At 41.6% G+C, this 16,048-nt stretch overlaps 1 protein-coding gene across 1 annotated transcript in view; it reads right to left on the bottom strand.

Moving 5' to 3' along the window:
* Positions 1–16,048, bottom strand: part of CDH13 (cadherin 13) — a 620,546-nt gene that overhangs the window by 53,376 nt on the left and 551,122 nt on the right. Inside the window, exons 9-10 of the mRNA XM_077831429.1 lie at positions 9,294–9,476; positions 8,617–8,870 (exon numbers count right to left, since the gene is read on the bottom strand). Coding sequence (XP_077687555.1) covers positions 8,617–8,870; positions 9,294–9,476 — 437 coding nt within the window. The remainder of the gene's footprint in view (positions 1–8,616; positions 8,871–9,293; positions 9,477–16,048) is intronic.

Raw genomic sequence — 16,048 nt, 5'->3', positions numbered from 1 at the left:
GTCAGTGTTTTGCTCTAAGGCTCAAGTCCAGTATAAGAAGTAAAACAAAGTCTGTTTTACATTTCAACATAGACAGCTGTTGTTTGGAAATCATGCTATGAACAGCAAGTACTGATTATGATCTCAATTCCACTAGTATAAATCAGGAGCCATACCACCAAAGCCACTGGAGATATTCTGGTTTCATATTGGTGTATTTCCACTGACTTCAAACGCATTGTAAGTGAGATCAGAATCAGATCTTAAGATTGTTAACATGTCAAATTTATTGTAAATTAGCCACACTGCCTTTCAACGTAATGCAGCTGAGACTTCCTCAATATTCTTCTTATTTATTAATTCATTTGTATTATTGTACTTAGGAGCCCAAGTTATGAATCAGGACCGCATTGTGTTAGGTGCTGTACAAACTATGACAGTGGGCCTTCAGCTATCTATTCAGACATCCTTGATATTATATGGCATCAACTGGGATTGACTACAGATGAGTTGCCAAAATTACTGCATATAATTTTGACAAAGTTTCCATTCCCATGAGCCTCATTCTAGCATGGGTTCTATTTCTAAGCACTCCAGCTTCACATACATCTTTCAGATAGGAATTAAGGCCATTTTAATGTTGTTATTTAATTAATTATACATGCTGTATTCCATAAACTATTTTTTTTCCTGGAGATGTTTCTACAGCAACCAGTCACATCACTTACCAAGAATGAAAGTTGCAATAATATACTTACATAAATAATTAAAAATCCTAGAGCAGAGTAGGTAATAAAAATATATTGCCATGATAAAACATGAAACCAGAGAGCATTGCTTTAATTAAAAATTATAAGTACGCTGCAGTAAACAACTTATTTACACTTAGTTTGAAGTCTAACTATGGTTATTCCGGAACTTGTTGAATCCAAAGAGCAAAGAAATGACAAAACTTGATCTCTCCATGCAGACAAATTATTAAGACTGGTAACTATGTTTAATTAAGATCTACTGTTAATAATGGATTTCAGAAAGCAAAGCTCTTCTTTTAATTTCCCAAGGTAGAAAATGTTATTAAATTTGGCCTTTAACTTTGCATTGACACATACCCTTGAAACTTCTGATTAAAATTTCAGAGGTGGGAAAGAGGCACCCAAAATTAAACTCTTAAATCTGGCACAAAAATAACAGTAATCCCTGATTAAGAAATCAAATTTGAGAAACTTCATTATCAGTCTATTAATAAGTTGTTGGATTATAATTAATAAGGGGGCTTCTGGATTTATTATTATTATTTATTATTATTGTTATAAAAAGTTGGAAGCTGTAGAAGGAACTGAATACTTCAGAAGAAAATATAGGTTAATATAGGTTAATCAGTCTTAGAATTTCAATTGTACGTTAACTGGTTCCATTGCTTTCTCCCTGTGAACACAGAGGGACAAAATTTTGCTCTCAGTTACATTAGTGTAAATGGGGAAAAACTCTGTTGGTTTTGTCTACCGGTTCTTGTTTTGAGGGCTTGATTCAAATCCCACTGTACTCAAGGGGAGCCTTTTCATTGACTCCAGATCAGGACATGATTGTCCAAGGCTTGGCTTGAAATTAAAACTACTCTAGATCTAATCAGATGTAACTAAGGGCACAATTGGACTTGGATCCTGAAGTGTATGGTTGTGAGTTTTAGTTCCCAGTATGATGTTTATAACTCTAATAATTTCCCTTGAATGTTAATGCAGGTGCACTGCTAACCATATGCATACTGACATCTAGACCTACAGGTATATGGGTTTTGATTCTTGCAAATACTTGGAGTCTTTGAATACTTCAGACTGAAGAACTAGAAGGAAAATTGTCTCAAAAATACAGATGCCTATAGGAATCTTTATAAGGCAAGCTACGTTTTCCAAAGAGACAAGTCATTTAAATCAGATTCAGATATTTGGTGCTCAAACAATAGATTCAGTTTGATTTGGAACCATGGTACAGAAATGTTTCTTTATGTTATATTCATGGTTTTTAAAGTGTAGTTGTTACACTATGTTAGTGGTCATTACTAATAGCTACCAGCACCTCCTAATTGTAGGTACAGCAAATTGAAAATACCTTTTTGGCCCTGAATGGTCTCATACATTAGTTGCAATACACTGAAAACAAAGGTGGGTAACGTAAACAAAACTCCTCATACCTCTATCTGTACAGACATACATTTTGCAACTGACATATGTATTTTGTTGGGAATAATGGATGCATGGATCAGGGATGTGGGCATGCGGTTCGCACAGACACATATGGATCAGGGATGTGGGCATGCACACACAAACTGAGACTTGCACTTGTCCACTAAGGCTTAGTGAATGTATACTTCATATTGTGCCTGCTTGAAAATTTGACCTTACTATACCAGTACATCCACTGGTGAGAACTACAGAGCATTTTCCACAATACATGTAATTTTACCCTAGCTAAATTGCAAATGCTTTTCTCTTTCATATAAATGTCTAATCCTTTATTGACTCTTCATAAGCTATTTGCTTCAGTAATACCCAGCAGCAGTGAGTTCCACTGCTTAACTACATTGCATGAAAAATCCTTCCTTTTCTCTATTTTTTATTTTGTTCAGTGTTTTCTATTTCTTGTATCAAAAAGAAGATATATACAGCCTGATTAGCCTATTCTGAGTCACACACTATTTTCCACACCTCTGTTATATTCCCATTTGTTTTTCTCCTTATAAAATTAATAGTCCTTGTCTTGTAAAATACTTCCTCATATATGATCACTATCCACTCTCGGCCCTCTACCTCACTGTTGTGCTTTTTCTGGATGTTCAGCATGAGAGAAGAAAACCTCTCTTTTGGGTAAAAGAAAATTCCAATTTTTGGCAGTGCCAATATTGTCCACATTAAGTTGTGGGCTCTGGGAACCTTTCATTTAGCTTATGAACTATTATTATTCAGAATTTCAGGAGTCCTCTGCTGCAGGTTTTGACTAGTGGTAGATTGCAAAAAGATTTATGCTGTTTAGCTGCCTGCATACGCTATTTGAAAAGCAAACTAGAATTCCCAGTGATCCACTAATACCACCTATAATTTTCATTCCCAACATAATCATTAAAAAAATTGGCAAAATCAGCAAGTCTTGTTCAGAAGTACAGATAACAGATTCAGGATTATAAGAAAAACCTACTGCATGATTTTCTTAACCCATTTCACGTATACTCCCTATTCTCTTGGGGCTGCTCTCTTAGCAGAACAAGATCAAACATTGCAAATAATTAATGAGCCTTTTCTTATCAAATAGCTCCCATGAAAATACTTAAAACTGTCAATAAATTTAGCCCTGTATATGCTAAACTCAATACCAACACCAAAGGGAATATGGGACTTTTTTTCTACATGAGTCAGGCTTTGAATAATGCACGTGAGGGTCATATTGCTGAATCTGACGTGATAGAAATTCCACAGCTCTTTTCCATCCATCAGCAGAAAGCTATGACAATAGTGAATGAAATAAGAATTCTCCGGAGCAAAGACTAAAATGAAATGAATGGCTAAAAATGCATTCAATAAATAAATACATTTAAAAAACAGGGGAAATGACATCAGTTAAGATCTATCCTTCAGATAATCTGATTTTTAAGTGACAACGTTTACAGGTACTCTTGATACAGAAAAACAAAATATTCATAGTCTATTAACTAGATGTTTTTGAGATGATGCAGGGAATTGAAATCTTTAATTATATGTGTTACCTTTCTCCCCTACATTAAATGTTGAGTACTCTTACCTGTTTAAATTCATCTTCACATCATTTTAATCCCCACCTCTCAGTCCAGTCCTTCACAACACTATGCTGATACATGCTTATTTACACTGAATTTCATTAATGACCCATAGACTCATTTTCCGTAAGAAGTGACCAGTCACTTCTAAACAACTCTTGTGATGATGGACAAATCCACACATGGATTGGCATTGTGGTCTCTACAGGTACATAAGAACATAAGAATGGCCACACTGGGTCAGACCAAAGGTTCATCGAGCCCAGTATCCTGTCCTCTGACAGTGGCCAATGGCAGGTGCCCCAAAGGGAATGAACAGACAGGTTAGCATCTAGTGATCCATGCCCTGTCACCCAATCCCAGCTTCTGGCAAACAGAGGCTAGGGACACACCATCCCTGCCCCTCCTGGCCAATAGCCATTGATGGACCTCTCCTCCATGAATTTACCTAGCTCCCTTTTGGTACAGCCTAAGTGCCTGCCCTGCAATCACTGGGCACTCAAAGATTCAATTGACTTTGCCTGGAGTGTACGATAAACAAGGAATACAGGAGCGGGCCAACCCCGCTTGAGCTACAGAGCTTATCCATGGCCTTGTTGCTCCCTCTCATGGAAAAAAGGAAATACAGAAGGGTAAAAAATGACTTCTAAACCTCCATGAAGTTTATCATAAAGTCAAAACTGCATTCTTCCTTCATGCAAATGGTGTTTGCAACCTCATGCGGTAAGGACTCAGGAGAAGGCGTCACAGACTGCACTGCCCAAGAGAATCCATAGGGAAATCAGAGCACAATGTTTCTTAATCCCTCTTACATTATTCTATGGCACCTTTCTGCCATTCATTTTCAATGCCCTGCAACAAGGCTCCATTTCTAACTGGAAATTCTCCTGGGAAGCATATTACAAAGAGTGGCTGCTCACTGATTTTTCTCCTCACATGCACCCTCTCAATCTTTAATAACTGACAAGGCAGCTGATCTGTAGAGGGACTCCCCAGGCTACAGCCTCTGGTCCTCCTTTCTGCATTCTACATCCTCGCTCCACCCAGTTTTGCTTCCCTCATCCAGCTCAAGTGTCTAAGCATCTGATTGAAACTCCTCCTCTGATATGCAGGAAGGTAGAGTTAACGTTATTTCAAAGAAAATACGATTTTGAGACTAACATCATTGTATGACTTGTGTGTTCTTTCTAAATTTTCATCCAGTTCACCAGAGACTCCAGGAACCGTTTTTAACTGTAAAAATAATCTGCTTTTTTGGGCTGGAAAAATTATTTTCCTCTTTCCACACGAGCCTTCCCAGAACACTGGTAGATCATCATCATAAGCTGCCTAATATAGGCTGTGGTCTCAAGAGATTCAGACCAGAAAATAGCAATCAGATGTCATAAAATAGCTTTAAAATTGATTCTCCATTTTTAAATATGAGAAGATGGCAGCACTTAATAATAGCCAACTCTGTTCCTCAGAGACAGAGTATATGTATGGAATTATATTTCTATAGTACAGAAGACATCATCATGTGGCTGGTGAGAGGAAGACAGCTAAGGGAGTTAGCCAGCTGCTGAATATCTCAGGGGGTTTCTGTCTTCCTGCTATTAATTAACTTTGGTGGGGAAAAAATTAGCACTTTTCTGTGCTAGGATCTTGTCATCCAGGTTAGTAGGACTCTGGGTTAGTTTACTGGTTTGCTGTGTGGTATGGTGTGGTTGAAATCTAAGCTCAGTTGCTGACTGTCTGGGCTAGATCGCCCTGCAGTTAGGTGGGTTAACACCTGAATACAAGTGGGGCTCTTTGAAGTGAGGGCAGTGCAATTTTTTTTTACTAGGCCAGAGATTATGGTGGCTGAATGAGAAAGGGTGAGTGACCCATTCCATTTGAGAGTGCGTGTGGGGCCCAAGCTTTAAAAAGCACACAAGTTCCCTGTGGCTGGTAAGATTTAGCTGCTGGGATGAAGGCCACTGGAAGACTAAGGGAGTGAACCTGCTGGGTTCTTCAGCAGAAAAAGGCAGAGAGGTAATGGTTGTTTTTTGTTTGTTTGTTTCTTTAATTTGCAGATACTGTCAGGTCTGATCCTGAGCACATCATCATGGACTACAGGGCTCTGGGAGCAAGGGTGAAGGAGGTGGGGGTGCAGATAAGCGTCTCTTCCATTCTCCCAGTTGAGGGTAAGGGCCTAGGCAGAGACACATGCACCCTGGAGATGAGTGCAAAGCTGTACAGATGGTGTTGACAGGACGTCTTTGCCTTCCTCGACCATGGGGTGCTATTCTGAAAAGGAGGACTGCTGGGAAGAGATCAGGTCCACCTGACCAAGAAGAGGAAGAGTATTTTTGGACACTGACTACCCAACCTAGAGAAGATGGCTTTAAACTAGGCTCAAAAGGGGCCGAGTGATAAAAGCCTACCAGTAGGTATAAAAAGGTGACCTTGATAGAGGGCGAGAAGATGCAGCTGGAGGGAATGAAAAATGACAATAGTGTCATAGAAGCAACAAAATGGAAAAGAGTGGGGGAATCTGCTTAACATCTAAAAAGTCTACATGCAACTGCAAGGGGTATGGGGAATAAACAGGAAGAACTGGAAGGCTTAGTACACAAGTTAAATTGTAACTTAATTGGCATCACTGAGACTTGGTGGGGGATAAACCTCATAACTAGAATATTGCTATAGAGCCGTATCGCTTGCTCAGGAAGGACAGGAAGCGGAAAAAAAGAGGAAGTGTTGCTTTATACATCAAGAATATATAAAGTTGTTCTGAGGTCCAGGAGGAGGTGAAAGGCTGGCCAGTTAAATGTCTCTGGGTGAAGATTAATGGGGAAACAAAACATGGTAAGGGTCTATTTGAGACCACCAAATCAGGAGGAGGAAATGGATGAGGCATTTCTAGAACAAACAACAAATATCCAAATTTGGTAAGTAATGAGGGGTGGGGGGCATTAACTACTCAGACATCTGTTGGATAAGAAATACAGCAAAACACAAAATCTTTGGTAAATTCTTAGAATGTATTGGGGGCAACTTATTGTTTCAGAAGGTGGAGGAAGTAACCAAGGACAGCCATTTAAGACTTGATCTGACAAACAGGGAGGAACTGGCTTTGAATCTGATCTTGGAAGGCAATTTAAGTGAAAGTGATCATGAAATGATAGATTTCATGATTTTGAGGAAAGGAAGAAGAACAGAACAGAACAATAAGGAAAATGAACTTTAAAAAAGCAGACTTGAACAAACTCAGAGAACAGGTAGGTAAAGTCCCATATCTAAGGGAGCATATCTAAGGGGGAAAAAGAGTTCAGTTTTGCAAAGAGACAATATTGAAGACACAACAAGAACAAGCTTCATGTGAAGGAAAGGCAGCAAGAATAGGAAGAAATGAATATGGCTCCATCAGGAGCTTTTTAATAACCTGAACATCAAAAAGAAATCTTACAAAAAGTGGAAATATGGACAATTTACTTTGGATGAATACAAAAGAATAGCACAAGCATGTAGGGACAAAATCAGAAAGGCCAAGACACAAAATGAGTTACATCTAACAAGGGACATAAAAGGCAATAAGAATTTGTTCTAGAAATACACTAGGAGCAAGCAAAAGACAAAGAAAAGTGTAGGCCCACTTCTTAGGGGGATGGAGAGCTAATAACAGGTAAAGGCTGAGGGGCCTAATGCCTATTGTGCTTCAGTCTTCATTAAAAAGGTTAATTGTGACCAGATGCTCAACATAATTAATATTAACAACAAGAGGGAAGGAACGCAAGCCAAAACAGGGAAATAGCAGGTTAAAGAGTATTTAGATAAGTCAGATGTATTCAAGCCAGCAGGGCCTGATGAAATTCACCCTAGGATGCATTAAGGAACTAATTGAAACATTCTTGCAACCATTAGAAATTATCTTCAGGAAGCCCATGGAGGACAGGTGCGGTCCCAGAGGACTGGAGGAGAGCAAACATAGTACCCATCTTTAAAAAAGGGAACAAAGAGGACACGAGGAATTATAGATTAGTGTTGATTGGTTCACTGTCAAACTAGGACAGCAAATCTTGTAGGCTCCCTTAGGTGTCTGTCCTGGGTCTGAAACTATTTAATATTTTCATTAATGACTTGGATAATTGAGTGGAGAGTATGCTTATAAGATGTATGGATAACACCAAGCTGGGAGGAGTTGCAAGCACTTTGGATGATCGGATAAAAATGCAAATGGACCTTGGTAAACTGGACAATTGGTATGAATGAAATTCAATCAATACAAGTGCAAAGTACTGCATTTAGGAAGGAAAAATCAAATGCACAACTACAAAATGGAGAATAACTGCGTAGGTAATATTACTGCTGAAAAGGATCTTGGGGGTTATAGTGAATCACAAATTGAACATGAATCAACAATGTGATGCAGTTGCAAAAACGACTAAGATAATTCTGGGGTGTATTAACAGGAGTATTGTATGTAAGACAAGGGAGGTAGTTGTCCCACTCTATTCAGGTTAGGTCTCAGATGGAGTATTGTGTCCAGTTCTGGGTGCCACACTTCAGGCAAGTGAAGAAGTGGTTTTTACCCACGAAAGCTTATGTCCAAATAAATCTGTTAGTCTTTAAAGTGCCACTGGACTCCTTGTTGGTTTTGTGGATACAGACTAACATGGCTACCCCCTGATACTTGGAAGACTATTGCCACCTGCCTAATGTAGATCTTTGTCTTCATGATAATGAAGCTCTTCATTCTGAAAAAGAAATCCTCACTCCTTATTATCCAGATCCCAAATTAATTTAATTTAATGTGGTACTAACAGCCAAGCTCTTCAGGCACAACAGACATTTATATTCACTTTTTGGTAGACTTAGAATATTGCACTCACCGAATAGTCTGGTGTTGCAAGGTATCTGGATCTGTGGCGTTTACTGTTAACACAACACTGCCTATGGGGCTGTTTTCTTGTTTGGTTACCGTCATTGGGTCTGGGTGGAAAACAGGGCCTTCATTTACATCCAGAACAGTGATCTGAACTGTTGCTGTAGAACTGGGGCCGTAGGCTATGTCTGGAACCAGCGGGTCTTCGTTTTCTACTTTGATCAGCAGTGTGTGGAATGCTGAGATCTCGTAGTCTAAAGGCTGTAAGACACACCAAGAAATCAGAGTACCAGATGCGAAGAGCATATATAACATTCATCCAAGCTTGTAAAAGTGACAGAATTAGCCACAAAGGACAGCACCTCCATCACCATCATTGGATACATCCTGCTGTCTGGTCAAAGTTCAGCAACAGACAAGTTGTGTGGTCTCTGTCTCATATTTTGTGTATATATAGCCACACGACAAAACTACAGCATGTACTCTAGCATAGTAGCAGACCTACTAACTTCCAGTAAGCAGGGTTATTGTGTTATTGTAACACAAAAGGAGTGACATGTATGGCCTAAACTGAACTGCAAGCCAATAATATACGACCGACTTGAGAATTCCAGTAGTTGGTCCTTTTCATGTGTAATGCACCTCACAGTAATAATAAATTACACAAAAGAAAATTGTCCTTACTTTGACAACAGAGAGCATCCCCTCATTGGTCTTTGGGTTGGTATGGATTTCAAAACTCTGTCCTGGGTTTCCATTGATAATGGTGTACACAGCTCTCCAGGCTCCTGTTGCTGGGTCATCTCGGTCTTCAACAGTTAAATTCACTATCACTCCTGTGACTCCTTCTTTTACGGTGGCTTGGAACTAAAACAATATTTGTTATTAGTACTATTAACAATAATAATAGTTACTATTTTCTAGTAATGACCACACAATTTTTTTTATTCAAGACAGCATTCATTATTTACATCAGAAGAAAGATGTAATACTTGAGTGAAACTCAATTTCATAGGCCATAAATAATACATTCCCGGAGCATGAAGAGTAAGGTACTATATCATTACTGCACTGCTTCTGTTCTTGATAGATTGTAGATAAGTAACAATGTGATAGAAAACACCCTTTGAAAGCACTTGACTAAGAAGAAAAAAAATCATCTAGTAACTTCAGTTAATGCACTGCAGATAATACACAGAGGTGCAGAAGTGCACAACTACTAGAAAAAGAAATATTCAGAACTAAGAGGGTGGATGGAACATGATTCATTCTTCTTTTAAGATTCTTGCCTTTTGATGTTTTACAAACAAACCCCCGCTTAATTGCTCATTACAGTGGTCATAAATAAATAAAATATTTGACTTGTGTCCCTTAACTTGCTTTTTCTCTGATGAGTTTCTCTGTGATAGAATAATTAGGGTTCATTTTACTACTTAGTTCCCATACCTATCATGCATTACATTCTCTTTTCAGAGGGAAGAACTGTCATTATGGGAAGTTGCCCCTATTTTACAGGTCAATTAACCAAATCTTACCTGGGTAATCTACAACTTGATTATGATCCAGTCAAACTGTATATGAACACTATTCTCACTTAGCAGGGGTATATTAGGTAAACCATCACAGATGCACATGAATTTCAGACACAATAATATTCCTCAATTCTAAAGCACTGGCAGCTGAAGCACTTTATATTAATTAATTTAATGAATACATCTCTCCATGGTTTTGTGGTGGGGAAGAATTTTGATAGATTGATTTTATGGATGGATAAACTGAGGCTCAGAGATAGATTCAATGCCCAACCTTGAGAACTACAGATCACCTGCAGCTCAATTTTAGATCATTAGGAGCTGGGAGATCTCAGCATCTCTCAGGATTAACCCCCTCAATGGCCCCAGCCTGCAAACTTCACTAATGTAAGAAGCCCCCATTCCCCTAACTGGTTTGCCTGTTCCTGCTTTGTCAGTGGCTATACTGTTTTTTTATTCCCAGGGACAAAATTCATCCATTGTGCATCTCTAGCGGTGTCAATACTTTTGCCCAAGGAGTCGTGATGAGAAGTCCTTTGCTCTATCTTATCAACCTCTGTCAAGGTTTCTTCCCCACTCTGAACTCTAGGGTACAGATGAGGGGACCTGCATGAAAAACCCCCTAAGCTTATTTTTACCAGCTTAGGTTAAAACTTCCCCAAGGTACAAACTATTTTACCTTTTGTCCCTGGACTTTATTGCTGCCACCACCAAGTGTCTAACAAATATAACCGGGAAAGAGCTCACTTGGAAACATCTTTCCCCCCAAAATCCCTCCAAGCCCTACACCCCCTTTCCTGGGGAAGGCTTGATAAAAATCCTCACCAATTTGCATAGGTGAACACAGACCCAAACCCTTGGATCTTAAGAACAAGGAAAAAGGAATCAGGTTCTTAAAAGAAGAATTTTAATTAAAGAAACAGTAAAAGAATCACTTCTGTAAAATCAGGATGGTAAATATATTACAGGGAAATCAGATTCAAAACACAGAGAATCCTCTAGGCTAAACCTTAAGTTACAAAAAGACACAAAAACAGGCATATACATTCCATTCAGCACAACTTATTTTATCAGCCATTTAAACAAAACAGAATCTAACGCATATCTAACTAGATTGCTTATTAACTCTTTACAGGAGTTCTGACCTGCATTCCTGCTCTGGTCCCAGCAAAAGCAACACACAGACAGAGAGAACCCTGTTCCCCCCCCCCGCCTCCAGCTTTGAAAGTATCTTGTCTCCTCATTGGTCATTTTGGTCAGGTGCCAGCGAGGTTATCTTTAGCTTCTTAACCCTTTACAGGTGAAAGGGTTTTTCTTTTGGCCAGGAGGGATTTAAAGGTGGTTAGCCTTCCCTTTATATTTATGACACGCCCCCGAAATCACAGATAGGGTGAAACGCTGGCTGTGATTTCTTCCTGGAGCTCTAGGAGAAAACAGAGTTAATAAGACACATGCACCTCTAAATATACTACCAAGTATATAAAGACTAACAATATTTTCCACATCTCAAGGATGATTTTACCAATTGATTCTGGGAAACTTTCACAGGAGAGTGCATCAGCCACTTTGTTAGAAGCTCCTGAGATATGTTGGATGTCTAAATCAAAATCTTGGAGAGCTAAACTCCACTGAATAAGTTTTTTGTTATTTCCCGTGGCGGTATGAAGCCACCGTAGTGCAGCATGGTTGGTTTGCAGGTGGAAATGCCGTCCCCAAACATACGGGCGTAGCTTTGCCAGAGTGTAGACAATGGCGTAACATTCCTTTTTAATGACTGACCAGTTGCTTTTCCTCTCAGACAGTTTCTTGCTGAAAAACACTACAGGGTGGAATTCTTGATCCGGTCCTTCCTGCATTAAAATTGCTCCCACACCACGCTCGGACGCATCTGTGGTTACTAGGAACGGTTTGTCAAAGTCTGGGGCCTTAGCACAGGGTCAGACATGAGTGTTGCTTTAAGCTAGTTAAAGGCCTTCTGACACTCTTCGGTCCACTGAACAGCATTTGGCTGTTTCTTTTTGGTTAGGTCTGTCAGTGGGGCGGCGATTTGGCTGTATTGCGGTACAAATCGCCTGTAATATCTGGCCAAGCCTAAGAAGGATTGGACCTGTTTCTTTGACTTTGGGACAGGCCACTTTTGGATAGCATCCACTTTGACCTGTAGGGGGTTGATAGTTCCTTGACCCACCTGGTGTCCAAGGTAAGTCATTCTGTTTAGGACTATTTGACACTTCTTAGCCTTAACAGTTAGTCCTACCTCCCTTATGAGCTCGAAGACTTTTTGTAGATGTTCCAGGTGTTCTGCCCAGGAATCCGAAAATATGGCCACATCGTCAAGGTAGGTGACTGCATATTACCTAATCCCGCTAGGAGACCATCTACAAGTCTTTGGAAGGTGGCGGGTGCATTCCCCAGCCTGAAAGGGAGTACATTAAATTCATACAGCCCGACATGTGTGGTGCAGGCTGACCTTTCGTTGGCGGATTCATCTAGTGGTACCTGCCAGTACCCCTGGGTTAAGTCCAAGGTAGAGATGAACTGGGCCCGTCCCAGTTTCTCTAATAGTTCATCTGTGCATAGCACTGGATACTTGTCTGGGCGAGTTACAGCATTTAGCTTACGGTAGTCCATGCAAAAACGTATCTCCCCATCTGGTTTGGGAACTAGAACCACTGGAGATGCCCATGCATTGCCAGAGGGGCGGATTACCCCCATCTGTAGCATATCCTGGATCTCCCGTTCTTTAGCAGTTTTAGCTTGAGGAGACACCCGGTAAGGTTGGACTTTAATTGGGCGAGCATTACCTGTGTCAATGGAGTGGTATGCCCGTTCAGTCAGTCCTGGGGTGGCTGAGAACGTCAGCGCATAGCTAGTGCACAGCTCCTTGATCTGCTGTCGCTGCATATGCCCAAGGGTCATGGAGAGGTTCACCTCTTCCACGCCAGCAGCACTTTTCCCTTCATAGTAGACACCTTCAGGCCACTCAGCGTCATCGTCTCCCTGGGCTGTAAACTGACAAACCTTTAATTCTCTGGAATAAAAGGGCTTTAGAGAATTAATATGGTACACCTTAGGCTTTCAGTTGGAGGTGGGGAATGTGATGAGATAATTAACAGCTCCCAGGCGCTCCTCGACCGTGAATGGCCCTTTCCACGATGCTTCCATTTTATGGGCGTGGAGCACCTTTAAGACCATGACCTGGTCCCCTACTTTGAAGGAACACTCTCTGGCATGTTTATCATACCAGGCTTTTTGCTCTTTTTGAGCATCCTTTAGGTTTTCTTTAGCAAGGGCTAAAGAGGTTTGGAGGGTGTTTTGTAGGTTGGTTACAAAGTCCAGAATGTTAGTTCCTGGGGAAGGTCCAAACCCCTCCCATTGCTGCTTCACCAATTGTAATGGCCCTTAACCTCGCTGCCATATACAAGTTCAAATGGTGAAAACCCTAAACTGGGATGTGGTACAGCTCTGTAGGCAAAGAGCAACTGCTGCAACACTAGGTCCCAGTCATTGGAGTGCTCATTTATGAATTTACGTATCATGGCCCCCAAAGTCCCATTAAATTTTTCCACCAGGCCATTTGTTTGATGATGGTAAGGGCTGGCAACCAAGTGATTCACCCCATGAGCTTCCCAAAGGCTTTCCATAGTTCCTGCCAGGAAATTAGTTCCTGCATCTGTGAGGATGTCGGAGGGCCAACCTACCCTGGCAAAAATGTCTGCTAGTGCCTGACACATACTTTTAGCCCTGGTGTTGCTTAGAGCTACTGCTTCCGGCCATCGGGTGGCAAAATCCATGAAAGTCAGTATGTACTGCTTTCCTCTGGGTGTCTTTTTCGGAAAAGGACCCAGAATATCCACAGCTACTCACTGAAATGGAACTTCAATGATGGGGAGTGGCTGGAGTGGGGCTTTGACCTGGTCTTGGGGTTTTCCCACTCTTTGGCATACCTCACAAGACCGGACATAGGTAGAAACATCCTTGCCAATTACCCCGCAGTAGAATGACCTCCCCAACCGGTCTTTGGTCCTGTTCACCCCAGCATGGCCACTAGGATGATCATGGGCTAAGCTCAAGAGCTTGACCCGGTACTTAGTTGGAACTACCAACCGTCTCTGAGGATGCCAGTCTTCCTGGTGTCCACCAGAGAGTTTCCTTGTATAAAAGTCCTCTTTCTGCAACAAATCTGGATTGATTAGAAGAGCTGAGAGGCAGTGGGTTGTTCTGTGCTACCGTCCAAGCTCTCTGGAGGTGTTCATCTGCTTCCTGTTCAGTCTGGAACTATTCCCCTGATGTTGGAGACATCAGTTCCTCATTGGAGTGTGGACCTACGCTTGGTCCCTCTGGAAGCGATGTAGGGGATGGGGCTGTTTCTGCTGACTGTGAACCGCTCTCCGCTGGTGCACTATGTTGGGTTTCAGGCTCCGGCTGAGCCTCTTGTGTAGGGTTATTGGCTGCTGCTGGTTCAGTGGGGCCCTTTGGTGTTGGGGTTGCAAGTACTGGATTCAGTGCTGGCAATGGGTCTGGTGCTGGTTGTTCCACCAGTTCCGGTTCTGGGACTGGCTCTATCTGGGTATCTGGGACTGGATCCACTACTGCTGTTACAGACGCTGGCATGGGGTCTGGTTCCATCACCTCTGACCAGGTCCTGGTAGAAGTTTCTGGAACAGAGCTAGGCATGACAGCTTGCTTAGCCTGGCTGCGGATGACCATTCCCACCCTCTTGGCTAGTTTCACATGATTGGCCAAGTCTTCCCCCAACAGCATGGGGATGGGATAATCATCATAGTCTGCAAAAGTTCACGTTCCTGACCAGCCCTTGTACTGGACCGGCAACTTGGCAGTAGGCAAATTGAAAGAGTTGGACTTGAAGGGTTGAATTGTCACTTGGATCTCTGGGTCAATTAAATTGGGGTCCACTAAGGAAGCATGGATAGCCGACACTTGCGTTCTGGTGTCCCTCCACGTGGTGACCTTCTTCCTGCCCACACTCACAGTTTCCCTCCGCTCCAAGGGTATCTGGGAGGTATCTGGGCCTGAGGACTCTGGTGTGATTCCGGTGCAATGAACTGTAATCTGTTGGGCTTCTTGGGGCAGTTGGCCTTCACATGCCCCGGCTCGTTACATTTAAAACATCATCCAGCTGACGGGTCACTGGGGCAAGGTGGGTTGCTGGAGAATGGTGTGGCAGGACAATAAGGTGCCTGGAGTATTCCTTGGTGTGTAGTTGGGGCCTTGGGCTGCCCCTGGTAGTAGGGTGTGGTCTGAGGGTGTCCCTTCTGGTATCTGCTCCAACTGTGACCAGGATTGTTCCTCTCTCCTCCCTCCACCCATTTTGTTCTGGCTTGCCCCACCTCTCTGATGGTCTGGGACTGCTCATATCGATCAGCATAAGAAGCAAGACTTTCTGCTGAGTCCATTTTCTTATACCATAAACACTGTTTTATTTCCTCCTTGGACATATTCAGGAATTGCTCCTGAGCTATCAAATCGCACATTCCGTCAAAGCTACTGACACCCCTTCCTTGGACCCATTTATCTAACAGATCCTTCATCTGGTTTAGATAAGCCACATAAGTCCAGGCCCTCTCTTAAGGGTTCAAAATTTTACTCTGTACGTTTCAGATGTAATTTGAAATTGCTTTAAAACCAAATCCTTGAACTTATTATAATCAGAAGCCTCATCAATAGGCATCTTATTGAATATGTCCAGAGCTCTTCCAGTCAATTTTGCGACCAATGTAGTCATCTTGTGAGCTTCAGGAATTTTATGGAGTGTGCACAGTCTGTCAAAGGTGAGAAAATATTCAGCAATATCACTGGATTCATCATACTGTGGACACAGTCGCTCCCATTTGTGGATTGTTGGGGAAGGATTGTTAGGGTTATCCAGTAGATTCCGCTCAGCCC

The sequence above is a fragment of the Eretmochelys imbricata genome, chromosome 12 (genome assembly GCF_965152235.1).
Source record: "Eretmochelys imbricata isolate rEreImb1 chromosome 12, rEreImb1.hap1, whole genome shotgun sequence".
Lineage (NCBI taxonomy): Eukaryota > Metazoa > Chordata > Testudines > Cheloniidae > Eretmochelys > Eretmochelys imbricata.
The sequence above is the reverse complement of the archived record's forward strand: the minus strand, read 5'-3'. Positions and strand labels throughout refer to the sequence as shown.